The sequence below is a fragment of the Pinus tabuliformis genome, chromosome Q (genome assembly GCF_031772625.1).
Source record: "Pinus tabuliformis cultivar Carrire ecotype Pingquan chromosome Q, CPIR1, whole genome shotgun sequence".
Lineage (NCBI taxonomy): Eukaryota > Viridiplantae > Streptophyta > Pinopsida > Pinales > Pinaceae > Pinus > Pinus tabuliformis.
The window spans coordinates 1,083,032,087-1,083,058,691 of NC_142296.1; the positions used below are offsets into that span (position 1 = coordinate 1,083,032,087).

Genomic DNA, 26,605 nt, shown 5'->3' on the forward strand with positions numbered 1-26,605 from the left:
GTGACTGGAAACTTGTGATGAATTGTTATCACATGAGTGGATTGCAATGACATTGGTATTCTTCGGAACATCAGTTTGTTGTTTTTGTTCTAAATATGTAGCTTGATTGAGTTGTCTACTCTCGTGATTCAGATGTTGTTATGGAATTCTAGTGATTTGATTTTCTCTTATCTTGAATGTGTCGCATTCTTGATTTATTTGAAGCACCTTATTTCCTTTAGTTATGGAAGTTGAATGCTTAATTTCTAGATCTTCACTTGAATCTTTTGTTGTTGGAACTGCAACTTCTGAGTACCTCTTTATTTCAACTAGTTTGTCCCCTTCTTGCGCTGTGTTATTGATTGGATTGCTTTAGGGGAATATTGACGTCTAAAATGGGCCTCCTAAGAAAATGTACAACCAAAAGAAACTTTATAAGAACCAATAGGATTCAAGTTGATGATGACAGCCATGGGGGATGATTCACCATTTTTTGGAGTAAAAAGTAAAAAGATTAAAAAATAATAAAATAATAAAACTACTTTTTCAACTCGTATTTTTCAACTTATCTGTCTAAGTTTTTACTAATATTTTGAGTGGGAGTACTCGTTGGATGCAAAATTTAATTCTTCATCCAAGGAGTACCCATGTTGCATACTTTTGATGGACTCCGCCACACGAAAAATGAAAAATACATTAAAAACGTGATTGCAATCATGTTTTTCATGTATTTCTCATTTTTCATGTAGCAAGGCCCACCGAAAGTATGCAACATGGGTACTCCTTAGATGATGAATCAAATTCTACATCTAACGAGTGTTTCTACTCGAAATTTGAGTAAGCCCATAGGAAGATAAGTTAAAAATATGAGTTGAAAAAATAGCTTTTTCTTTTTTCCCTCTAAAATTTGATGATGTAATCTAATATTATTTTATTATTTCCACTATTATTTTATAATCTCCTTAGGAGGCCCAGTTTAGACCTCAAAACTCCCTTAATGATATTTGACGTCTTTTCGTCAACTTGAATTTCTACATTTGATGCTTCCTTCTCAATAAGTTGTTGTACCTTGTTTTCTAATGACTTCTTGTCCTTCTTAAGCTTCTTAATTTGAATCATTAATTTTTCACTATGGTCTTTAAGCCGAGAAACTTCTTCATTTTTGTCAGTGGTGATATTGTCAATTTCTCTTTGCATATTTTGTAGTACTTCTTTTCCTTCTTGATAAATTATTTTTGAAATATCTTGTATATCTTCAGGTGTTACTGAATTAGGCTTCAGTATAACAACCTGGAGTGTTATTTTCTTCTTCTTGTAGGAAAATGTTAAAAACTTATATTTTGTATTTAGAATGAAGGAACCTAGAGTTTCCATCCATGGCGAACCCAAAATAATGCCACCTTGATTGCTCCATAGGGTTTGAACTGAGAATTGCGATATAGATGTATAATTCTCAATGTCTAATTGTAAATTGGTTGTCATATTTTTTGTTGCCAAAACAGTCTAATTTTTCGATTATATTTGACTCCAGGATCATTAATTGGTTTGCGATTTTAGGTGTTATATAATTTTTATCTTCGGCAGGGGAGATAGCAATAGTGACATCTTTTCCCGCAATAGACCCTTTAATTCTAAATAGCATTGAAGCATAATTACATGAAGTTTCTGAAAATCTTCCTTCAATTCCGAATTAGATGCCATTTTTCTCTTCAATGGTTGACACAATATATGTCTGTTGTCAAAATTATAATATTTTTTTTAATTCTTTTAAATAAATTAAATATTTTTTTTAAATAATTAAATTAATTAAATTGAATGATGTGATTATTTTTTGCAGTTGATTTCACAATCAATTGTTTTACTGTATAACCATATGGTTAATCGCAGTTACAACTGAACCATATGAGTGTACGAATGTCGTTGCACTGAGAATTAAACGTAATTTGTACGCAGTGATCAAATTCAAACTGACTACAGCTGACTTGTACGATAATGACTGTAAGGGAGTAATTGATTTGTAATTTTGTAGTGACAGGAAATTGATTTTCTTTTCCCCTTTTCTATCTTTATTCAAATTTTCTTTTGGCTACTAGTTTCTTTGAGTTTGCAGCAGATTGAATTTTTTTAACAGAAATTTATGTGGACAAGGGTTGATTCATGGTCAATGACATGAGTGAATCAGAGAAACTCTTATTGGTAATTGTGTGGCCAATGCCTAGGATCAAAACTTGGCTCCGATTGAATGAAACATACCCAAAAAACGTGACCAAAACTTTTGTAAGGGTCACGGTGTTTGATAATTATGTGATATAGCCACTATTTTTTTTTTTTTTTCTTTTGGGCAGTTGGAATGTGGATTACAGGAGGTGAATATGTGTATGGTGAAGTGAAATGGCGAGTATAGGGAGCACATTGCTGGTAGTGACGATTCCAACAGCGATGGTGGCAGATCAACCGGTGGTTGTTTGGTTGTTGATTGAGGCTGTGGTGCAGATTTATCGATGAACATCGGTGGGCTGGGGTCGACGAGGGACAGAGGCAGTGGAGGTAGCTACAGTGGGGAATGGCACAGACAACCGATGGTATTGGCAATAGGGTCGGCTAAAGTGGTTGGCGACAGATTAGCCAGTGGCTGAGGTTGGCAACCCTGCAAGACTGTGGTAGCGATTGACGGTTGCAAGTTGCTCCTGGTGGCTAGAAAAATAGGTAGCAATAGATAATCAACAGAATGCAGCATGGGTTGGCCTAGAGAAGGTGGTAGGGTGCAACTATGGGCAACAAGTGACCTCCAATGGTGGTCCAACCAGTTGTAGGGTGCTTACGGTCATGGGTTTTCCTATGGCGAGGTTGCGACTGCAGTAAACGACCATCGTTGACTGTGTGGTAGTTTGTCAGTTGTTCACAGTATGGTCGAAATTTATTTATCGTCGACCTTTTTCTTAATTTCCCTTTTATTTTTTTATAATCCTTTTTTTATAATTCTCCTTTTTTTCAAATATTATATATATATTTTTTTCTCCTTTCTTAATTTTTTTTTTCAACTGTTTTATTTTTAAATATGTATATATATATATATATATATATATATATATTTTTTTTTTTTTATTTAACTTTTTATTTCTCTTCTTTTTTTCTTTGTTTTGGAAGTGGCCAAAGGCCTAACGACAAGATGGAGAAACCTCGAAATTTGTATAGCGAAACGCTCGAATCACAATGACAACAAGGTTGACGAAAGTTCGATGGCCAAAGGCCAGTTCAGCTTGGTTCTCTGCAGCAGTTGATTGGAAGTGGCCAAAGGCCTAACGACAAGATGGAGAAACCCCAAAATTTGTATAGCGAAACGCTCGAATCACAACGACAACAAGATTGATGAAAGTTCGATGGCCAAAGGCCCGTTTAGCTTGGTTCTCTGCAGCGGTTGAGCGGCCAAAGAACCAAACTGCTCTGATACCAAATGGAACAAACAAAGTTCATTCTTCAGATTAAATACTCCAGAAGACTTGGAATATGTAGATCTCCATTGAAGATACATGAATATATATTAAAATGTAAGAATAAGAATGATATTACAAATGAGAGTGAGGGGTCTGCTTATATACTAGGAAGGTGCCTCTTCATGGAGAGTCATGTCCCATTTAGACACGTCTCTTCAACCTAATTACTAATTAACTAATCATTATTACAATTATCATAATTATTTATATTTAATATATTTTATTCATAACAATATTGCAAGAAGCAGATGTCATGATGAAAGGCCATCATAAAAGGTAACTTTGATTTGATGTTCATTTTTTATTTTTGAACAACATCTGGTTGGGTTGTGTTAGCTCTGCTACAAGCTTCAACAGTTTAAGGTCAATTTTCGGGCTGGTGGTGGGTTCATGCTGAAAGGGAGCGCGCTGCTCAAGCATAAAACTTCTGATACACAGAATTATATGTATAAATATTTTATTAAAAAGATGAATAGACAGATGATGATGTTTACAATGGGATTTCCTGGCTTATATACCGCCATGGGCACCCTTTGGGAAAGGGCATGATCTTATGATCGTGCCCTTTCATCTAATTTAACTGAAAATTAAATAATAAACCTAAACTAACAAATTTTTACATAACATTGCCTTCCTCTCGAAAGAATGCTTTGTCCTCAAAGCATATGTAACGACGAATGTTGTTGACAAAATGCTTCATTCTCCAAAGAAGCGTTTTCTTCGGGTAAGTTCTTCCACTTGACCAGATATTCCAAGCTGATCAAAGTCACACACTTTAAAAGGTCATGGATAATCTCTCAATTTCCATTTTTTGGAGATGTGGATATCGTTATGGCTTGATGTTGACGGGGTCTAACCCTGCCTTGACTTCTATTCCATGCTTAATTTCCCTATTAGGCGGCATCTTCATAGGTAGGTCTTGAAATACTTTTTCATGCTTCTGAATCAGATCCTGTATCTCTGGTGACTCTTCTCTGGTCATATTTGTAGATAACATTTCTAACTGGTGACATTGTACTGCATAAGCAGGTGCTCCTATTCGACTTAACTTCATCATCTGAGATGATGATACAACTTGATTTTCTAGTGCTTGGAATCCGTGTAGCTTGTAGTTCTGACCTCCCCATTTCAATTTTATAAATTGTACTTGATGGTTGGCGGCATAAGTACCTAAAGTTCGTAGCCATTGGATACCTAAGACCACATCTACTCCTAACGGTACTGTGAAGAATGGAGACTCTAGATTAAAGTCTTGAATCTGCAAATTGACCTTATGGCATTTCCCTACCTTTTCAATCTTCTTACCATTAGCTACCATCACTTTCATGTTTGGTAAGGGAAATGAAAAAATATTGAGTCTCTTTGCCACAGTTGCATCTAAAAAATTGTGTGTGCTACCCGAGTCGATGAGAACCACTACGTTGTTCTTCTTTATGTGTCCTTTTAACTTTAAAGTCTGAGGTTGTGATATACCTGTCATAGCTAATAATGACACTTGCGGAATACTTCCGTCATCTAATTTTGGTGAGAATTCTGGGTCGTCTTCTGTGTCTTCTATGTCATAATCTTCACTGTTTGAATCATTGGTTGTTTCACAATTATATAGGTTCTTTGGTTCTTTTCCTTTAGCACATCTATGTTTGGGGTCCCACTTCTTACCACAGCGTTTACATTTACCCTCTTTTATCCTTTGCATTTCCACATTAGATTTTTCATCTTCACGACGATGTGGTGGAACATATCTTGTACTATTTGAGTCCACATACTGGGGTATCCTTCATCTTGCATAAGTTTTTTCCGCTTTTGACCAAAATATTGGTTCGGATTTCTTTTCGGCTGTTTTTGCTTTTCGTCTTGCTACTTCTATAGATGTAATGTCATGCATCTCAAGTTCTGCTTGTAAATGGGTTTTGAGTCCCGAGATGTATGACTGAATTAGACGAGATTCTAATAACCCAGGTACTCATGTTACTAAGGTCTCCCATTCTTGAGTGTATTCATCCACACTTCCTTTTTGTCGTAATTTGATGAGTTTTGAAAAGAACTCTTCTTCTTTTACACCTTGAAATCTTTTTAAAAAGGCATCTTTAAATTTTTTCCAGCTAATGACGTATGTTGTTTTTTTCCACCACATATACCAGTTATATGCTTCTCCTTCCATTTTCATGGATGCATGTCTGAGCTTTTTGTCATCGTCAGTGATGTCATATATCTCAAAGTATTCTTCTGCTTTATTTATCAATGCAACATTGCTTTTTTCGTTTCCATCAAATTTAGGCATCTCATACTTTGCCCTCCTCTGGTATGTGGCTAATGGTTGAGCAGAAAAAGGGTGTTGATTACTAAGGGTATCCCAAAGTTGCTTGTTTGTAAAGGCCATGTTACTTGCTTCTTGGTGGGGTGTCACTGATTTTTTTGGGGATTCAACCTTTTCATGAGAATCTGTTGACTTTGTTGAATTTGATGAGAGGTGTTCTTGATTCTCTTCACTTTCTTTTAATAGCTCTTCGGGTGTACAATTCGACCTTTTACACAGAAGTCTCAGCATTGTTAAGGCATCTCTGATGTTTACTTCTGTTTGGACATGTTGATTTTCCATCTTTATCTCTATTCGATTTGTTGTATCTTGAAGATTTTTGATTTTGTCCGCTTGCTCCCCAAGCTTGATCTCAAATTCATTTAACCTTTTATTGACCTCATCGTGGTTGTTATTTATCTTATGCTCTGAGTCCAACAATTTTTTTGTAAAATCTGCCATTGTCATTGTCGACATCGATTGGGTTTGCGGGGGCGTGTATTTATCTGCCAGCTTAAATAATAATTTTCTTTTTAATCAAAAAATATTATTAAATTAATAATAATATATTTTTTTGATTAATTAAAAAAAAATTAATTAATAAAATTAACGTTATATATGTAATTATAACTATATAACTAAAACTATATATAATTAAAACTACATAAAATTATAACTCATATATGTATTTATATATAATGTATACGTATAGAATGTAATGGATGGTCACGTCCCACGGAAAAGGTCATGTTTCTTGTTTGAATATTCACCTATCTTCGTTTTTTCGAGTTTTTACGGCAGACACTTGCCTGCACCTTCGAACCGCAGAGCCACGCAATAACCCGTAGCCACAACCTCTCGTTTGACAGGCGTGTCGCTTCGGTGGAATATGCGCTGGTCGATAGTGAATGCGCAGGGGTCGGTGTGTGTAATACAGTCGCGACCGAAAAAGGATTAATGTCACGGACAAGCTGATCACTGTTGCGGGGAGTGGAACAGTTATACACGGAAGCAACGAAGTGGATAGGGGTTGGGGGTGTAGAAGATAGATGCAGCGGGGAACGGAAGTTGGCGGATAACAATATGGCACTGGCCAGAACAACGGATTGGCACAGTAGGAAACGGTGGAAACGATGGCCATTTAGACCTGTGCACAGCAGAGCAACCGAGGATCGTACACTCTGATACCAGGTGAAGCATAAAACTTCTGATACGCAGAATTATATGTATAAATATTTTATTAAAAAGATGAATAGACAGATGATGATGTTTACAATGGGGTTTCCTGGCTTATATATCGCCATGGGCACCCTTTGGGAAAGGGCATGATCTTATGATCGTGCCCTTTCGTCTAATTTAACTAAAAATTAAATAATAAACCTATACTAACAAATTTTTACATAACAGCTGCAGTCTTTTTACTTTCCTCTTTCAGTTTCCTCACACCCCCTAAACCTTCCGCTATCTCTATTTTTCCTCTGAAAATCTCTTCACTCCCACTTAATCTCTTGTATTCTGCTGGTTCTAAAACTATGCGTAATCCCGTTTTCCTCTGACCCCCAAGCGCTAAGTTGTGGTCACCATGTGACCCGATCATATGACTCCGCGCTCTCTTTTAAACCCAGCCTTCATCTCCACTGTCGATCACCCATGATCCGACGGTCTCCGCTATGTTTACCGCATGATTAAACTCCGCGCAGTTTCCTCATCATCTGACCGTCCGTCGCACGATCAGACAGCATTCGCAGGCCCTGATCGCGCGACTTTCGCGCGCGTTAACCAGCAGGGGCGGCAGTTTTTGTCCGCCACGCGTCGTGTTTTGAATGGATTACGCGGCCATATATGGATACCGCCTACCCCCGATAGGCAATGCGGGGAAATTGCCTACCGCTCAAAACCGCCATCCCCGCCGTTTAAACCTCGCGCACCTTTCGCGCCCGATCGCCGTCGGATCTGCCCGACTGCGATCCAACGGCTGACAATTGTCTTCGCCTGTCCGCCTCCCGATTCCTCCCGCCAACGATCTCTGCCGTTCATTTGCTTGATCCAACGGATGTTGTTTGTTCCCTAATCTGCTCATGCCTCTGCCATTCTGTCTACGCCCATTGCCTGCTCTGTGCTCCCAGAACACGAAGATGGTCGGCTACCAGTCCCTATACTACCTATATTAAATCTTCAAACTACTGCATTTAAATGACAGAATGGCCGAAGGACAAAAAGGACAGCCTCGAGCAGTTAAAGCATTTATCAGTTATGGGTTTCTTTCAGTCAGCATTCCGCCTGCTCAGAGAAGGACATCAGACTATCTAAAAAGGCCGATTTTGTTCATTAAGACACTGAGATTGCAGCAGAGGCCCATTTCAGATTGTAAATGTGGTTGGTGGTCCATTATGACCCCTCCACGCATAGTTTAGCAGACTGTTTTTGTAAACCAACCTCAATATATATCCAGAAGACAGAATGTAATAGGTTGATGAATGTTATTTTGTTGTAAGCTTCAACTTCTGGAGACTGTAACTATTGTGACACCTGCAGCTTTTGGTCTTCATTTTCAGCTAATACAAGCTTCTTTCGCTGTTAATTGCTCACTTTCCACTTCTTCTTCTTTGTTCCAGGTTGTGCCTGTTGTGCATTTATCCATGTGCTGCTGATGTTTAGCATTAGAGGGGCTGTCATCCCACCTCTGTGTTAGAATTTAGCATGTATCATTGAATGTGTATGCAGGTTTCTATTGTTTTAATGCTAGAGAGCTGTCATCCTGTCTGTGCATTAGGAAATAGAATTTACAGACTTTCTAACTGGTTGCAACTGGCCATCATAGGGTCCTGTGCATTTGCTGGTGTGATCAGTATTCTCCATCATCACATTTTCTTTAAACTGTGAGTAATTGGTGATCTAAAGCTTTTTAGTCTGGCGGTGTTCACCCATGTCTGGGGTTAAGCATAGTAGAAGTGGTTATCTGGCTTGAATATGCAACATTTCTTTCATTCATCCACCATTTTCCAACATTTTTGTAGAGTTTGTAATGTTTCCGAGCATCTCTGATATACAACCTAGGAGAGTTTCTTGGGGTGATAACATTAATTGGCGCTGTTGCTGGGGAGAGGAGATTGAAGCTCAGCTTCCCTGGGAGTACGACAGTTCCAATTTTTGATGATAGACAAGGTCTGGGCACATTTCTGGTTGTAATAATCTATCTGGCGACTCCACTCGGGAAGACCATCATTTGGCGATTCCACATTGCAGTTCTGGTGTAGTTGGTGAGGCATGTTCAGTGAAATACTTAGAAACCATTAGCTGAACCAGTGCCTGATCCTAAGAAGATATTTAAGCAGAAGAAAATATCGCAGTAAGGAGCATCAGAATCAGGTAAGCCTTGGAATTTTTGTGTCTCTGCTAGTGTAGAAATACCTTCAGAGATTCATACAGCTCCTTAGTCATTCATTTCCCTTTTGGACCTCAGTTGAAAGAAGCATCCATGTTGTCCATCATATTCCTTTGTTTCTGTCATTCTTTTCATTAATTCATTCCACTCAGCCCACCAGTATCCCTTTCGTATACCTCAGTCATGGCAAGCCAGCAAGCCCTCACAAAGATAGAAAGAATAGTTGCTGCTAGATATGGACCTCTGGTCTTGCCTGTCCCTTTGAATGCCATGCCTGCAGGAGATTATCAAGAATTTATGCCAAAGTTTACTGGTGCAGAAGGAGTAACGGCTGAAGAGCATTTAGAGGCCTTTTATAGCTATGCTAATAACCTGGATATCAATGAAGAGGATGTCTGGATGAGGGTTTTTGTTCAAAGCCTAGATGGGGAAGCTAGAAGATGGTTCAGAAATTTACCCCCTAGGTCTATTGCAAATATTGAGGCCTTAGATGATGTGTTTTTAAAGCACTAGGGGAATAATAAAGATCTGCTCTTTTATCATTCTGAATTTGGGAACTTGCAGAGAGAAGATGGTGAACTGTTGTCTGATTTCAACATCAGATTCAATCTTATGTACAACAGAATGCTAGCTGAAGTAAGACCCACCTCTGCTTCTGCCACGCTGATTTATGCTAATGCCTTCGATTCTTAGTTCTGCCTGCTGTTAAGAGAGAAGATGTACTTCTTTGGCTGATATGCAAGCTGCAGCCTTTGAAGTAGAAGCAAACATTGTTGTTGCAAAGAGACTCGAAGGTGATGATGAAAGGAGAAGGCAAGGAGGTGAAGCCTCATCATCCTATGATTCTGAAATAGATGAATTGGCTAGGGTGATTGAATTTCTGGCCTCTGAAGTTTCCAAACTAAAAGCTGAGCAGTATTCTGAGGAAGCAGGAGATCCTTGTTCCTTTACTCTTTCAAAGACAAACACTTATAAAGGAACATAGGAGCAGTTGCAGATTTTGCAAAGAAATAAGATTACAAATGAAGACAAAAGGGTGAGGCCCCTTTTACAGAATATAGTCATGGAAGAAGTGCAGCGTGAGGAGGAGGTCCATGGTTTGGGAGGTGCTTCTTTCCTAACCAGAGCTGCATATGAAGAAGCATTATCAAGAGGCAGTGCTTGTCAGTTTGTTGTGCCTGCAGAACAACAAGCTTATTAGCAACAACAATCAGCAGAAGGCACCTTCATCCTCCAAGAATCTGTGCTCGATGCTAGCCCATCTTCACATGACTATGCAGATCTGCAAATTAGCCAGCCTGCTATCATCCCCTGCTCGGTGATCAATAAGGGAGAAGAAAGCTCCCCATCATCTTTTGCCCCTCTGCGTGCTCAAGTGAAAATCCCTCAAAGTTGCCCCTTGAATACTGAGGCAGGAAATAGCTCAATGCTTAAGGCTGAGACTGATCACCTCAGTTTTGATTTTCTGAAACCTGCTCAGGTGGCCTCTACACAGCCTGAAAAGGCAGCTTATCAGATGACAAAGGAAGATGATGCACAGTCTTGGAACTTCTCCTTGGATGCGGACTATTCTAAGAAAAATAAAGGGGCAGATGATGTCTCTGTGTCCCATGCACAAGAGAACGATGGTGCATCATCTATATTAGTTGTGCAAACCACAAAAGACACAAAAAAGTACACAACAATTATGATTATTCAGTAGGTATACAAAGGCTCCCATGAAGAACATCCAAGGAGGAGAGCACACAGAAGGGAAATGAAATTCGATCCCTATCTACCCATCAAGGTCAAATCTCCTAAACTCTTCGAGGTAGAGGATCAAATAAACCCTGTTTTGCAGCTCTTTGATGAGGGGGCTGAGAGCAGGAGAAGCAATTTTGAGGGCCTATCAGTTGGCCAATTTTTGAGTAATTGTGTTTATTGTAAGCATTTTCTTTTACAGGTTTTAGTGTAGACCTAGTTTGACTCCATGCGCAATGGATACTAGGCAAATGTTTTTAAGCTGGTTTTGTACGAAAGCATTGGTCTGCAGGTTCTTGAGACCTCACAGGGAGGATCTCATCCCCAGAAGGAGCCAGTGTTAGCTCTGCTACAAGCTTCAGCGGTTGAAGGTCAATTTTCAGGCTGGTGGTGGGTTCATGCCGAAAGGGAGCGCGTTGTAGTCTTTTTACTTTCCTCCTTCAGTTTCCTCACACCCCCTAAACCTTCCGCTGTCTCTATTTTTCCTCTGAAAGTCTCTTCACTCCCACTTAATCTCTTGTATTCCGCTGGTTCTAAAACTATGCGTAATCCCGTTTTCCTCTGACCCCTGAGCGCTAAGCTGTGGTCACCATGTGACCCGATCATATGACTCCACGCTCTCTTTTAAACCCTGCGTTCATCTCCACCGTCGATCGCCCACAATCCGACGGTCTCCGCTATGTTTACCGCATGATTAAACCCCGCGCAGTTTCCTCGTCATCTGACCGTCCGTCGCACGATCGGACGGCAGTCACAGGCCCCGATCGCGGGGGTGGCGGTTTTCGTCCACCACGCGTCGTGTTTTGACTAGATCGCGCAGCCATATACGGATACCGCCTACCCCCGATAGGTGGTGCGAGGAAACCGCCCGCCGCGCAAAACCGCCATCCCCACCATTTAAACCTCATGCACCTTTCGCGCCCGATTGTTGTCGGATCTGCCCGACTACGATTCGACGGCTGACCATTGTCTTCACCTGTCTGCCTCCCAATTCCTGCCGCCAACAATCTCCGCCGTTCATTTGCTTGATCCAACGGATGTTGTTTGTTCCCTGATCTGCTCATGCCTCCACCATTCTGTCTACGCCCATTTCCTGTTCTGTGCTCCCGAAACACGAAGATGGCCGGCTACCAGTCCCTGTACTGCCTATATCAAATTTTCAAAATATTGCATTTAAATGACAGAATGGCCGAAGGACAAAAAGGACAGCGTCGAGCAGTTAAAGCATTTATCAATTATGGGTTTCTTTCAGTCAGCATTCTGCCTGCTCAAAGAAGGACATCAAACTATCTAAAAAGACCGATTTTATTCATTAAGACATTGAGATTGCAACAGAGGCCCATTTTAGATTTTAAATGTGGTTGGTGGTCCATTATGACCCCTCCATGCATAGTTTAGCAAACTGTTTTTGTAAACCAACCTCAATATATATCCAGAAGACAGAATGTAATAGGTGGATGAATGTTATTTTGTTGTAAGCTTCAACTTCTGGAGACTGTAACTACTGTGACACCTGTAGCTTCTGGTCTTCATTTTCAGCTAATACAAGCTTCTTTTGGTGTTAATTGCTCACTTTCTACTTCTTCTTCTTTGTTCCAGGCTGTGCCTGTTGTGCATTTATCCATGTGCTGCTGATGTTTAGCATTAGAGGGGCTGTCATCCCACCTCTGTGTTAGAATTTAGCATGTATCATTGAGTGTGTATGCAGGTTTCTGTTGTTTTAATGCTAGAGAGTTGTCATCCTATCTGTGCATTAGGAAATAGAATTTACAGACCTTCTAACTGGTTGCAGCTGGCCATCACAGGGTCCTGTGCATCTGCTGGTGTGATCAATATTCTCCATCATCACATTTTCTTTAAACTGTGAGTAATTGGCGGTCTAAAGCCTTGTAGTCTGGGGGTGTTCACCCATGTCTGGGGTTAAGCATTGTAGAAGTGGTTATCTGGCTTGAATATGCAGCATTGCTTTCATTCATCCACCATCTTCCAACATTTTTGTTGAGTTTGTAATGTTCCCGAGCATCTCTGATATACAACCTAGGAGAGTTTCTTGAGGTGATAACAGGTTGAAATAGAGCTACCGAAAGAGAGTTGTAGATGTCACCTACAACTAGAACTCATGGGAATGGATGGAAGATCTTGAAAGAGACATGACTTGGAAGAGGTAGCTATGTGAAAAAAAGCCAAGTGTGGAATGGAAAATCACCTTCCGATGCTAAGAAGGATGACATAACTATTGGTTCAACCCTATGGTTTGTTGAAGGAAAGTGATGGATGGTCAATGCCCTACGAAGAAAATCTAGAAGATGAAGGTTCCATAATGAAAAAGATGAAGTTCATGACATAGAAAGAAGGAGCCCTACAAGCAGCTGATAATACCATGGTCTCCACCAAAGAGCAAATAGTTGTTGTTGGTGACAAGTCCCTAGTTAAGAGGGAGCTTGGACAAGTCCCAGGTAAGAGGGAGATTGGGTATATTCTTTTTATAGGGATGAACATATCTTTCCTAGTTGAGAGGGAGAGATAGACACATCATTCTTTTCTTCATATTGTGAAGAAAGAATGGAGGATTGGATAAGCAACTGAGATTGATTTTGATACTCTTTGAGGATGTGGTAGGGCATCCCAAAGGTAAGAGTAGTTGAAGAGGAAATTCCTTGAGGATGCGTTATTCCAAGATAGGAATTGTCCTAAAAGGACATGCCCTGTGAACAACCGGGTGGGGTATGTGCCTTCAGAGACAATGATGATGGTGTTTATCAGTCATTGGTATCACTAGCATTGTGCTCTGATCTTGTGGAGAGATAGGGCTGCTAATCAAGGCCTTGTTATGTGACAATGTTGGTTGGTATGATGAGATGCTCTAGTATAAGTGGATAAGATAGCTTATGAGATGGCTTACCAATCCGACTCTTCTTATGAGAATTCTTCAGTTTGAGAATGTCCAAGTACCTTGTATGGATTATGAATACCTCCCTAGTTAAGAGGGAGTGTTGAAATATGTAACTAGGTTTGTCTTCATAATGACATATGTAATCATGATTTTATGTATTTGATGTAAGGGGGGGAATAAATTTATTGTCATTCTTGAGGCATGGGTTTCATGCTCAAGGGAAATTTATTTATAGGTCAAGCACCCATTGAGTGTTTCTAGGGCTTGTCATTGAGTCTACAAGTCAGTTGAGTCATTATCATGTATGGAAGACCCTTTTGGGCATATTACATATTGTAAAGAAAATTTTATTTGAGTCAAAATAAAGTCAAAGACCCTCCAAGGCCTTGTCATAGTGCTTCAATCAAGTTGGTCTTCAAAAAGAGCAAGTCGGCCTACCTAGAGGGACAAGTCGGCCTATCAAGGAATTCAAGTCTATATATAGGAGCATTCAGACTCGCTCAAAGGGACATCCATTGAGATTCAAGAAGTTCGATCAAGGAAAAAAGGAGACCTAAAGAAGAGCGAGAAGAAAAAGGAGAAACAAGCATAAGAAAAACAAAAAATTTGATCTATTTTGGGTTACATCTTCTCACACATGCGAGATCTAGGGCAACACTTTGCTGTAGTAAGGATGAGCTGCAGAGGAAGCTAAGTTTTGTGTGACAAGAAGTCAATTTTGCAAACCGAGTAATCAAGGAAGAGAAGGTTTCCCCAACGAATAAGAAAAGAAGCAAAATTCACCATAACTCTCACACGTGCCACCTAGGGCTTCTGCGACAAGGGCCCTTGGTTAAGGGAGAAATTGTTGTTGTCATAAGGCAAGTTTGACTTGGATAGACTTTGTGAGAAGTAAGCTTTTATAGGAGTTTTGACTTGGTCTTCGAGGGGTCTTGGTCAAGGGTCATAGGTCTTGGAATTCGTCATTTGATGTTGTATAAGAAGAGAAGAGTTTTTGTGGGTTTTCCTCTCAAGATGAGAGGTTTTGGCCTTGGTTGATTGCATATATCTTGTGTCCTCTTATCTCATTGTTCTTTATTGTTTGGTAGTCGTTTGATGATAAGAACATTAATTATAATCAAATAAAAGAAGAAGCTAATGAAGTTAAGTGAAAACACATCACAAGCAGTTATCAAAGTAAGAGAAATCACTCTGCAGAGAAGCAGCAAGGAAAACCCCTCCCATCTTGAAGGCGCGTTGAAGTTAAGAGTTGAGAAAAATCAAGGCGTCTTTGGGATTCCCCATCCATCCACCCTCCTTACACCCAATCCCCCTCCCCCTCCACCTAGCCCCCCGAGAAGGAAAATGGTCGATGATATTAAGTTGCCTATCTTTAGAGGACTTGGATCAGAGGATCCTAACCAATTCTAGTTTGTAGTTGATGCAGTATGGACAACGAGACCGATCACTACTAATGATGTAAAGAAGGTGCAACTTGTCACATCGTTGCGAGAAAGAGCGATAACATGGTATATGAAATACTTTGCGACTAATACGACTGTTTTGTTTGATGAAATTAAGAAAGCATTGGTATCAAAATTCAAGAAGTCGAAATTAGAATCACAATGCATCACAAAGCTAAAAGAAATCAAACAGACAACGACTGAATATGTGTGGGAGTTGGATCAATGATTCAAGGTGTTAATGGGATAAATAAGCTTTATCCTACCTCCAGAACAACATAAGGAATGGTTCATAGCCACGCTACAGCCACATATTAGGTTACCGTTGACATAGAAGAAGATCGTGACTCAAGCTTAAGCATTAGAGTTTGCGATGAAGCTGGAAGCTTCGTCGATTAGGGATATTCATGCAAGAGTAGTATAGCAGATACAGAATTAGCTAGGCAATTTGACCTTGGAATTGTAGGATCTCAAGAAAGGTAAAGAGACCAGATCAGAAGTATGTTGTACAAAATGCAAAGCAAAGGGTCATTCTAAGGATCAATGCCCTGTGTTCATAGATTATTTGGCAAGAGGAGCACCTAATCCAATAAACCTAGGTTTGTGGTGCGAGATTTGTAAAACGAAAGGCCAACATCGCTCTGAAGATTGCTACCTATTACAGAAGTATGTGCAAACCCCGAAGCAACTATTTTACAACTTTTGTAGATCAGTAGGCCATGATGAGAAAAATTGTCGAAGTTATGACTTGATGATGGAATGCACGGCTGATACTTATAGATTGCAAGCTAAAGGACATACACATGAAGAGCCAGGCCAACACTGTGGTTGCGAAGGCTTTCAAGGACAAGGAGGAGTTGGTCGAGGACGTGGCCAGATTATCTGTTATAACTGTGGACAGGAAGGACACTTCGCAAGAGACTATCAGAACCCTATGACAACCTGCAACTACTGTAAGTCTTTTGATCATGTGAGCATAATACCTCGTCCTTATTATGAAGATGCAAGAGAAAAGAAACCAACAGCCTGCAGCAAATCTTCAAATGATGAGCGTTGAGCCGAGGAAGGATGAATCGCACATCAGTATTGTAACAAGAAGTGGAGTTGCGACTGTTGATGATAAAGCAGAAGGGAAAAAGGAAGCTGAAGCTACATGGATAAGGAAAACTATTGAAAAGGCTCCTGCTTTTGATATTCAAAAGGAAAAACAAGTATTCATGGAGGTGAGGCGAAGCTTTACGGATGATGGGGCCTCGACCTCTACCGCATTGCCAACTCAAAGGGATAACTGCGAGATAGTACCGGTTGCGACAAAAGATGTGTATCTAGATATCTTGAAGTCTTTTCTACAGACTTGCATGAATTTGTTGAGAAATCAGAAGGTTGTAGAGGGATTGCAGGAATTGATAGACTCTTGTGCTTCTAAAGAGGTACCGTAGAGTGAGATGTGCACATTGAATAATCTACATAGAGACAAGAAGTGGATTGGAAAGGAAATGAGGCTTGCAGTGAAAATTGGAAAATACGACATTGATCAGGTTATCTTGGATCTAGGATTTGATGCCAATGTCTTGTCGAAGCAAACTTGGGAATTGATGGGTAAGTCGAAGCTGCAATGGTCAACTATCCAGTTGAAGATGGCAAATCAACAGAAGATTGTCCCTCTAGGAAGATTGTCAGGTATCACAGTAGACATTGATGGAGTGCGCACTACCACTGACTTCGAAGTGATTGAGATTGTGGATGATAGTAATCCCTATCCCACATTGCTTAGATTAGATTGGGCATTTGCTAACATGGCTATAATTAACTTAAAGAAAAGGAAAATGAGTTTTGAAAGCAATAATATGAGAGTTATTGTTCCCTTAGATCCATCAAAGGGAGCAGGTATATTGAACTTGTCAAAGAAGAGTGCAGCGCGGATGACATCGACAACATTTACCAAATAGCAACAAAAGAAAAAGAATGGATTAACCCTACTACAGATGGAAAGCTGACTTGGGAGCAAGATAGTTCTTGCACTTCAGATTCAGAAGAGGAATTAGAGAATTGGCAAAACAAGTTGCATGAAGTGTCTACAAGGCGATGTGCAAGGATCACTTAAGCAGTGTGTTGTATGATAGTTGAGGTAGAGGTATGTGATTTGCCTTTGTATGATGGTTTGGGTAATATAAATACTTTCTTTAGAGATTATGAAAGATAGGTACCCAAATGTCAGAGATTGTTAGCTCTGGATCATGCACTAAGGGCTACTCATGCTAGATGGTGGGGTACTCGTAAGAAGAATATAGGAAACTGGCAACAATGTAGAAGATTGATGTGGCTAAGGTTTGATCAAGTAGAAACTGAGCTCGTAGATAAGTATGTGGCCAAAATGATCCTAGAGACCACACATAGCTCTGTATGGCAGCTTGGGGAGAAATTTCGCGAGAAGAATGGGTGCATAGCTTTATCCATACCCTGGAGACAATTCCTCAGAATTGGTATATGGAAACAGAGCTTCAACATGGTATTGCTAGCTGGGCAGAAATGGTTGATGGATTTATAATGACATTCAGATTTGAAGATGATTGTCCACATGTAGATGCAGTTCCGAATATAGTTAAGAAGAAGATTTTTGAGAATGAAGTTCCAGTTATTTGGCAACCTGATTGGGCTGCGCAGATACGTAATGTAATGGAATACTATAATCTCACTGCGAAAGAGGATGAAGATCCTCACAATATTGACATCAAAGAATTACGGCATCGCGACGTAAATGGACCTGAGATAGAAATGCCTGATATAATGAAGCCATTGAAGACGAAGAAGGTGAATATAGGGTCAGAGGCTGAACCAAAGAATGCAACAATAGGAGATTACTGGGATGAAGACAATCAACAAGATAACAAATCTCTTGCACGAATATCAGGAGTTGTTCCCCACTATGTTTTCAGATATGAAGGGCATAGTAGGAGATTTGGGAGTTATGAGGATTCCTCTGAAGCCTGTCAAGCAGAGACCTTAGAGACTGAATCCAAAATACAAGGAGAAGGTGAAAGAAGAATTAGACAAAATGTTAGCAGCTGGGATAATCGAACCTGTCGAAGAATTTGAATGCGTAAGTCCCATGGTGATTCAGGAAAAGAAGGAAAAATGGGAAATCAAAAAAGTGTTGACTTAAGGAAATTGAATGATGCATGCCTGCATGGCCCCTTCCCCACACCATTTACAGATGAAGTATTAGACAATGTAGGAGGACAGAAGGCCTATTCTTTCACAGATGGCTTTTCAGGATAACATCAAATTAGGATTGCACCAGAAGATAGACATAAAACGACTTTTGCTACAGAGTGGGGCTCTTACTAGTACACGATGATGCCTTTTGGATTAAAGAATGTGCTTGCTATCTTTTCCAGAGTTGTAGTTGTGGCCCACAGTACATAAGGGTGCAAAAGAATTCTGTCAAGAATGTGATGTATGTCAAAGAACAAGGAAGCCATCTAGAAGAGACGCGATGCCACTAGTGCCATAGGTAACCTTGCAGGCCTTTGACAAATGGGCTATTGACTTCGTTGGACCTATCAGTCTGCCAAGAAAGAAGACTCGTGCAAGGTATATCATCACTGCCACTGATTATTTGACAAGATGGGTCGAGGCACAACCAGTGAAGGATTGCAATGCAGAAATTGCTGCGAAGTTCATCTTTGAATATATATTGTGCTGATTTGGCTATCCAAAAATTTTGATGAGTGACCAAGGGACACATTTCTTGATCAAGACTATTGAAGCACTAATTGAGGAATTTCAGGTTCACCACCCAAAAAGCACTCCTTATCATCCTTAGGCAAATGGAACAGTGAAAGCTTTCAATAAGATTTTGGAGAATGCATTGACAAGGGTATGTAATGTGAACAGAGATGACTAGGATCTAAGGATTCCAACGGTGTTTTGGGCATATAGAACAACGTGCAAGAAATTGACAAGGAAGATGTCGTTTACGCTAGTATATGGATAAGAGGCAGTTATGCCTATGGAATACATTGTGCCAAGTTTGACAATTGCAGCTATCACAGATATGGCAAACCCTGACATTATGAAGGAAATAATGTCGCAGATACTAGCACTAGAAGAAGACAGGTTCATAGCAGGGTTCCATCAGCAAGTACAGAAAGCGAGGGAGAAAGCTTGACACGACAAGCATATCAAGAAGTCATTCCAGGAAGGAAATCTTGTATTATTATATGACAACAAATTCGCGGAGTTCCTAGGAAAATTTAAAACATAGTGGTTAGGACTATATTGAGAGTCCGATTATGGTGGCCCACAGTACATAAGGGCGCAAAAGAATTTTGTCAAGCATGTGATGTCTGTCAAAGAACAAGGAAGCCATCTAGAATAGACGAGATGCCACTAGTGCCACAGGTAACCTTGCAGGCCTTTGACAAATGGGCTATTGACTTCGTTTGACCTATCAGTCCACCAGGAAAGAAGACTCATGCAAGGTATATCATCACTGCCACTGATTATTTGACAAGATGGGTTGAGGCACAACGAGTGAAGGATTGCAGTGCAGAAACTGCTGCGAAGTTCATCTTTGAATATATATTGTCCAGATTTGGCTGTCCGAAAATTCTGATGAGTGACCAAGGGACACATTTCTTGAACAAGACTATTGAAGCGCTAACTGAGGAATTTCAGGTTTACCACCAAAAAAGCACTCCTTATCATCCTTAGGCAAATGGAATAGTGAAAGCTTTCAACCAGATTCTGGAGAATGCATTGACAAGGGTATGCAATGTGAACATAGATGACTAAGCTCTAAGGATTCCAGCTTTGTTGTGGGCATATAGAACAACATGCAAGAAATTGATAGGGAAGACATCATTTAGGCTAGTATATGGATAAGAGACAGTTATGCCTATGGAATACATTGTGCTAAGTTTGAGAATTGCAGTTGTCACAGATATGGCAGATCCTAACATTATGAAGGAAAGAATGTCACAGATACTTGCTCTAGAAGAAGACAGGTTCATAACAAGGTTCCATCAACAAGTACAGAAAGCAGGGGAGAAAGCTTGGCATGACAAGCATATCAAGAAGTCATTCCAGGAAGGAGATCTTGTATTATTATATGACAGCAAATTCGTGAAGTTCCGAGGAAAATTTAAAACACACTAGTTAGGACTATATATCATCAAGCACATCTCTAATGGTGGTGCAATTCAGCTCGCAAAGTTGAATGGTTAGCTGATTTTGAGATGAGTGAATGGTAGTAGATTGAAGATATACAGGGACGGCTCTGTCCTTGGAGCTTCGCACTATAAAATGAAGGGAGGAAAGTCTTAGTGCCATTTGCAGTTGAAAGTGGGTGCGAGGTTATAAACTACTCTGTAGAAAGGGACTTCGTCGAAGGAAGATTACTGCGCGATACTCAGGAGTATGATGAAGTTTGAAGGAACTGCGACAAAGAAAAGGTGATTGCGCCATGAGGGAAGGTTCGTCAAAGTTGGCTGGAAATATGGTCGTTGGAAGGAAAAAGCTATCGTTAAAAGGATATTGTCGTTAAAAGGCGCAGGAGAAAGGCATTATCAAGCACAACTGGCTAAGCAAAGAGACGATGCATGGCAATGACAACAACAGTTGGAAAAAGCCATCAAAGATACTTGCAGCATAGTCCTGGACGTGAAGGTCTGTGAGGAGGAACCACCAGCAGAGAAGGTCGCGAAGCTCACCCTCGCGATCAAGGAATCAAAGAATACATTGGCAAAGATGAAATTCAAGTATGAAGTGCAGATATCAGAGCTGCAAATAAGGCTGCAGCCAGCCACGCCACCAAAAGTGCTAGAGCAGAGGCAAAAAGACTTAAAAGCAACATTAAAAGGCATCTCCGACATAGTGGCGGATTGTGCGAAATTACTAGATGACACAATGCAGGTTTGGACTTCACCGTAGGAGGATCCGAACATCTAGAAAATCGAGGAGGAATACAAGTAGAAGTTATTTCTGCCTACTTGTTCTAATTAATTAACAAGTTATTTACCATGTAAATACTAAAAATAAATACAAGTACATCCTCAACACATTATAGGTCATCAATAGAAGGAAACAAAACAAGCACACAAGTGACACCGTTGTTTTTGGACCAATGTCCCCGGAAAAACCCAATGCGGGAACACTAGTGCAGCTATCTGAGGGTTTTAATTATTAAGCAATTTCATAATACAATCTGGGTGCCAAAATCGGCTCACCCAACAGAGAATAATCTCGGCAGTGGTACCTCTCAGTCGGAGACAGATGTTCCAGCTGAAACCCCGGATAAACACTCCGACAACTCCCAGCTGCAATCTGCCCCATGAAAACCCCAGCGTCAGCCTCTAGGGACTGCATCAGCCCTTTCTGGCCCAGTGTCCGCCCAACGTCACCCTAGCTAGCCCTACGTCAACCTTTGGAGGCACTGCGTCAGCCCTTAGAGCCTCCACGTCACCCACGCTAGCTCTATGAGGCACTGTGCAGCGTCTGGCTGCCTCTACATGAGCCCTGGCTAGCTTTGCGTGAACCTCTGGCTGGCTCTGCGTGAACCTCTGGCTGGCTTTGCGTCCCTCTCTATCGGCTTCTACGCTGATCCTCCTGGTACTATCTCTGCTTCTGTATTCACTGCCCCTCAGCTGCAATCTCTGATCACTCTTTCGACTTCCTTAGCAAACCTTGCTCCAGAAAATTGAAATCTTGATCAACTCGGTGTGTTCTCCAAGTGACCCTCAAGCCTCCTCTTATACTTTTCTCATTGACAATTCAACGGTCGAGATTAAGTCCCTAATCAATAGCGAAGATTAGATCTGGCTTGATCCATGACTTTTGGACCCTTCTAACACAGTTTTATATTAATTCACATTAATATTTTATTTTCCCTAGGTTTAGACGTAGGGACTCCATTAAAAATATTAATTATTTTAATATCTCGCAAACTATTTAGAATCTACCCAAACCATTTCTGGGTATTGGAGATCTCATGTGCTTAGCCTCTCCACCAATTTTCAAGGCTAGAGCACATTCGATGCTACCCCAAATCAACACAAAGTCCCTTATTTTGTAACGAGTATTGGGTATTACTCCATTGTTTTGTCAGATCCATGGTATGTGGACCATGATCTTGTAGCGAGGAAAGTTATATAAAGAAAATGTAATACTTTGTTGAAGATAGCTAAGCATAGATAGAATTCATAAATTGATCATATTTTCTGTCTTGGGTCTATATTTTTGGGAAGGCTCTACCGTTGAGTGTGCAGAGGTCTTAGAAGAGTCTGCAGCTGAGTGCGCAGACCACCTGTAGCTGGGTGCGCAGGTCAGAGAAGTGTATGTATTGAAGATCCTTATTAATAAAGAAGAAGTTTTGGCGAAGTATTGTGCATCTTTCTGTGTTCATTATCTGTTGTTATAAATATCGCCATGCATGCTTTTTATTGAATTACGCGGAAGAATACATGTTATACTATTCTCTGTTATGTTTATGCATTAAATACCAATCTGTGAAGTTAATCATCAGCACGAAGTTATTCATGTATGCGAAGTTGTAGATAGATATAAGACATAAGTGAACACATGGGCGCCACAACGTGGATATCCCTCTGGCTGCAGAAACCTGGTTCTGCAACCTCCCATAACTACTTCGGGTGAGATTGCGGTCTGCTTGCAGGTCGTTTCCAAAAGGGCCAGTAGTTGAGGGTTTTGTTGGTGCGTTGTACACTCTAAACCTGGGTCAAGCCCCCTTAAACCAACACTGTCCTTGGCACTTGTGCAACTTCTAAGCTTTGGTCAGGGCACCACAACAGCCCTAAATCTACTCCAATTTACTGTGGCTCTCTTTCCCAACTGTCCTACATAACTCGCTGCCCTTTCTAACACTCCTAGCATTCTTGTTTAGCCTCTTGAGCCCTACAAAAGGCACTTACAGGTCTGTGATTTTGTAGCCAAGGTACAACAAGGGTTTTGGCTTTGTTACGAAGAGAAACCAACCCTTTGTGCTCCTCCAATCACTTGTGCTAGGACTTTTATGAATGCGACCTAGTGTGAGGATACTCCTAGGCCTCTCGACCCTCTCCAAGTGACACCTAAACTCCTACAATTACACAGACATTTGTGGGTACAAAACGGAGGAAGAACACACCTTATTCATGCACAAATACTGCCCAAATCTCTCCCTTACACCCTCAGCCTTCTCTCTAGCAGACTCAACCCTCCAAATAGTCTTGGAAAAACACAAAACCTTGCCCTTTGCCTCCTTCGATGGATGCTTTCCTTCTGCGGTCAAATCAGAGATCAATTCTTGATTTGTTTGCCCTTGGATGAGTGACAAATGAGGTTTCCCTTACCTCTCTTTATACCTTCTCTTAGGGTGACATCTAACCTATCAAGAGGGGCATCTTATACTAAGGCCGACTTGATCTTGGGACAAATTCACCCACTCAAATCATTCAAAAATTATTTTCTCCATTTCTACAAGGCATCTCATGGTGCTTGAAGTTGCCCCTTACTCCTCTAAGGGTGCTCTTTCATCTCCATCTACCAAGTCATCAAATCTCCTCAAGGTTTTGGCACCACACCTTTGGGTAGGAAACTCCAAGCTTGGGTTCTAAGCCCACAAACCACTTTTGTGAAGCCCATTCCTCCAAAACCCTCTAGCCTAGGGTTTGGAGTACCTCCCAAGCTACAAATCTCAACAGCATAAACCCTCAAAAAATACAAGAAATAGTGTGAAAAAACTACGAAAATGAATGCTTCTTACCGAAATTGATTTGTTGTAGCTGAAGCTACCCGAAAATGCCACAAAACACCAGAGAAAGATGGTTGTAGCTGCACCAAAAACCAAGAATACCATAGCTGGAAACTCCCCACTCTAAATCTGCTTGTGAAAACTCTTTTGCTTGTTGTTGAAATCTCTTTTGCTCGTTGTTGAAATCTCCATAGTTGAAACCACTGCTCTCTTCCTCTTTTCTCGTTCCTAAAATCACCCCTTTCCAAGTGAAATGACTTGCTCAATTCGTGTGATGAGGGAATGAGGTGAGAGTCTTTTTCTAACTTGCGAGAGCATTCAAAAACATCCACAAATTAATTTAATTGTGGAATAAAAAAGTCAAAAGAAAAAAAAAATGAAAAAAAAGAACAATTTTTTTTGCTGGAAGCACGCCCATACGGGCCACATTTTAGCCTCAGGAAACACGCCCGTATGGCCTGAAATGCATTCCAAGCCCATACCATACGTGTTTCAGTGTTTCATCCCAGAAACTGGGACGAAACGTCCCCCTAGCCCACGTTTCCTGCAACATAAGTCCAAATGTCTTGGCATGTTTATTAAATGCTTTAATGTAAGATTGAACCTAGGGCACAAGAAGAATTTTAAAAAATAAATTTAAAAATCAGCATTTTGACAATAAAAAAACCCTCTCCACTCAATGGAACAATAATGGCAAAAAAAACACACTCCTTGCCTTGGAAAAATCATGGCAAATAAATTGGTGACTGAAACCCAAGGAAAAACAAAGAGAAAACAAAAAAAATGGCCGAATTTGATGCCCATACCTGGAAATCCACAGCCTGTTGAAGAGAGTCAGTCCACAATTTAATTTTTTTAGTGGGATCCTAAATTCCGTAGGTTTTCTCCTCTCTTGGCTTAGTGGATTTGTTTTCCTCTGCTCTATAACTTGACCTCTGTTTGCAAAATGACAAAAATAACCAAACAAAAAACTTTATAAGCATGTTGTGTGTGCACCGGTGATTTTTTAGGGTCGACGCACCATTTAATCTCGATTTTTATGATAAATCGTGATCTTTTCAAAGTGAAAAAATCGCCATAAAAGTCAGGCAATAATATTGGCACTCTAAAAAAATTGTGGTTTCCTGATTTAATCACGATGTTTGCAACAAAGGGTTGTATATCATGAGTGTTCCCAGATTACGTAAAAATGTTATTTCTGAGGTTGTGCAGATATTTTTAGCATGAGTTGTTTGCTTCAGTTATTATGTAACGACCGTTATGAACATATAAAATGCAGCCATTCCATTTATCCAAGGAATATTTTCTGGCTTTTGGTGCTTAATGAGAGAATGTGGACTATTTAGTGCACACTTGCATATACGGTGCATGTACACATGACAATATTTGCCATTAATTGCCTGTTGGTTATGGTATTTGGGTTGCTTTAGTTTAGGTGGGCTCTATTCCTAGGAAGCCTTAGCAGCACAATACGAAAGTTCACTGTCGAAATTTAGTGCTTAGTGCTCATGCCATGGTCTTTAATTTGGTTGTGTAGCTCACTCTATATGAAATACAACACAGAGCATGATGCACCGTATTGGAGAGGTCCTGTTTGGATAAACTTGAACTACCTCATCCTCTCAGCACTTCACCATTATGCTCAAGGTATTTGTCAAATGATAATTGTCATCTCATAAGCTGCATTCTTTTTCTTCATTTTTTATTTGTATTCTTATGAAAGTTACTGAGGGCCAACCTGGCAAAAATATTTTCCAGAAGACGGACCATATAAAACAAGAGCAGCAGAGGTTTATAAAGAGCTTAGACAAAATCTCATTGGGTAATCTCCTTTCTGTGTCTCTTTTGTAGTTATTGTTTTCATTTGTCAAATTGTATAGATAATGAACTTACCCATCGGTTTTGACTTCAAACAATGTAGAAATATCGTGCACAACTACCTTAAGAGTGGTTATTTTTGGGAGCAATATGATAATGCTGCATCTGGCAAGGGAAAGGGTGCACATCCATTCACAGGATGGACTTCTCTTGTTGTTTTGATGATGGCTGAAATATACTAGAAATCTGTGATGTGATTACAAATTTTCCTGATGTATTTTTTTCAAGAAACGGAAATTTTCTAATATTATTCTGTTCATGAAAACAAAATTCATTTGACTTCAACAAATGTAGAAATATTGTGCACGAGTGGCTATTTTTTGGAGCAATATGATAATGCTGCAACTGGCAAGGGAAAGGGTGCACATCCATTCACAGGATAAACTTATTCTATTGTCTTGATGATGGCTGAAATATACTAGAGAGCTGTTATGTCATTAAAAATTTTCCCGGTGTATTCTTTTCAAGAAAAGGAAAATTTCTATTATTTTTTTCATGAAAATTATTTTCCAGCATGCTTTTCATTCTAATCACGGTGGACAGGATCATCATTTACCATGTTAAAATCATAAGAAAAGAGAAGATTTTATCACCTTCTACCTGTGCGCCACAATATATTGCTTATAGTTGCTACAAAAATTTCCATGTGAGATTCTATCTTGGCAACACATTTGACCATTTTTTTCATCAAAGCCAAAGTTATGAATTCCAATGCTATCAGAACCGAACCATTGACCAAACTGGTA

The 26,605-nt window shown here is 40.1% G+C and overlaps 1 protein-coding gene across 1 annotated transcript in view; it reads left to right on the forward strand.

Annotated features, from left to right (window-relative positions):
- The window catches only part of GCS1 (glucosidase 1), a 450,551-nt gene extending 424,190 nt beyond the window's left edge, over positions 1-26,361 (forward strand). Inside the window, exons 21-23 of the mRNA XM_089385790.1 lie at positions 25,519-25,628; positions 25,740-25,803; positions 25,903-26,361. Coding sequence (XP_089241916.1) covers positions 25,519-25,628; positions 25,740-25,803; positions 25,903-26,041 — 313 coding nt within the window. The 3' untranslated portion in view covers positions 26,042-26,361. The remainder of the gene's footprint in view (positions 1-25,518; positions 25,629-25,739; positions 25,804-25,902) is intronic.
- The last annotated feature ends 244 nt before the right edge of the window (positions 26,362-26,605 follow it).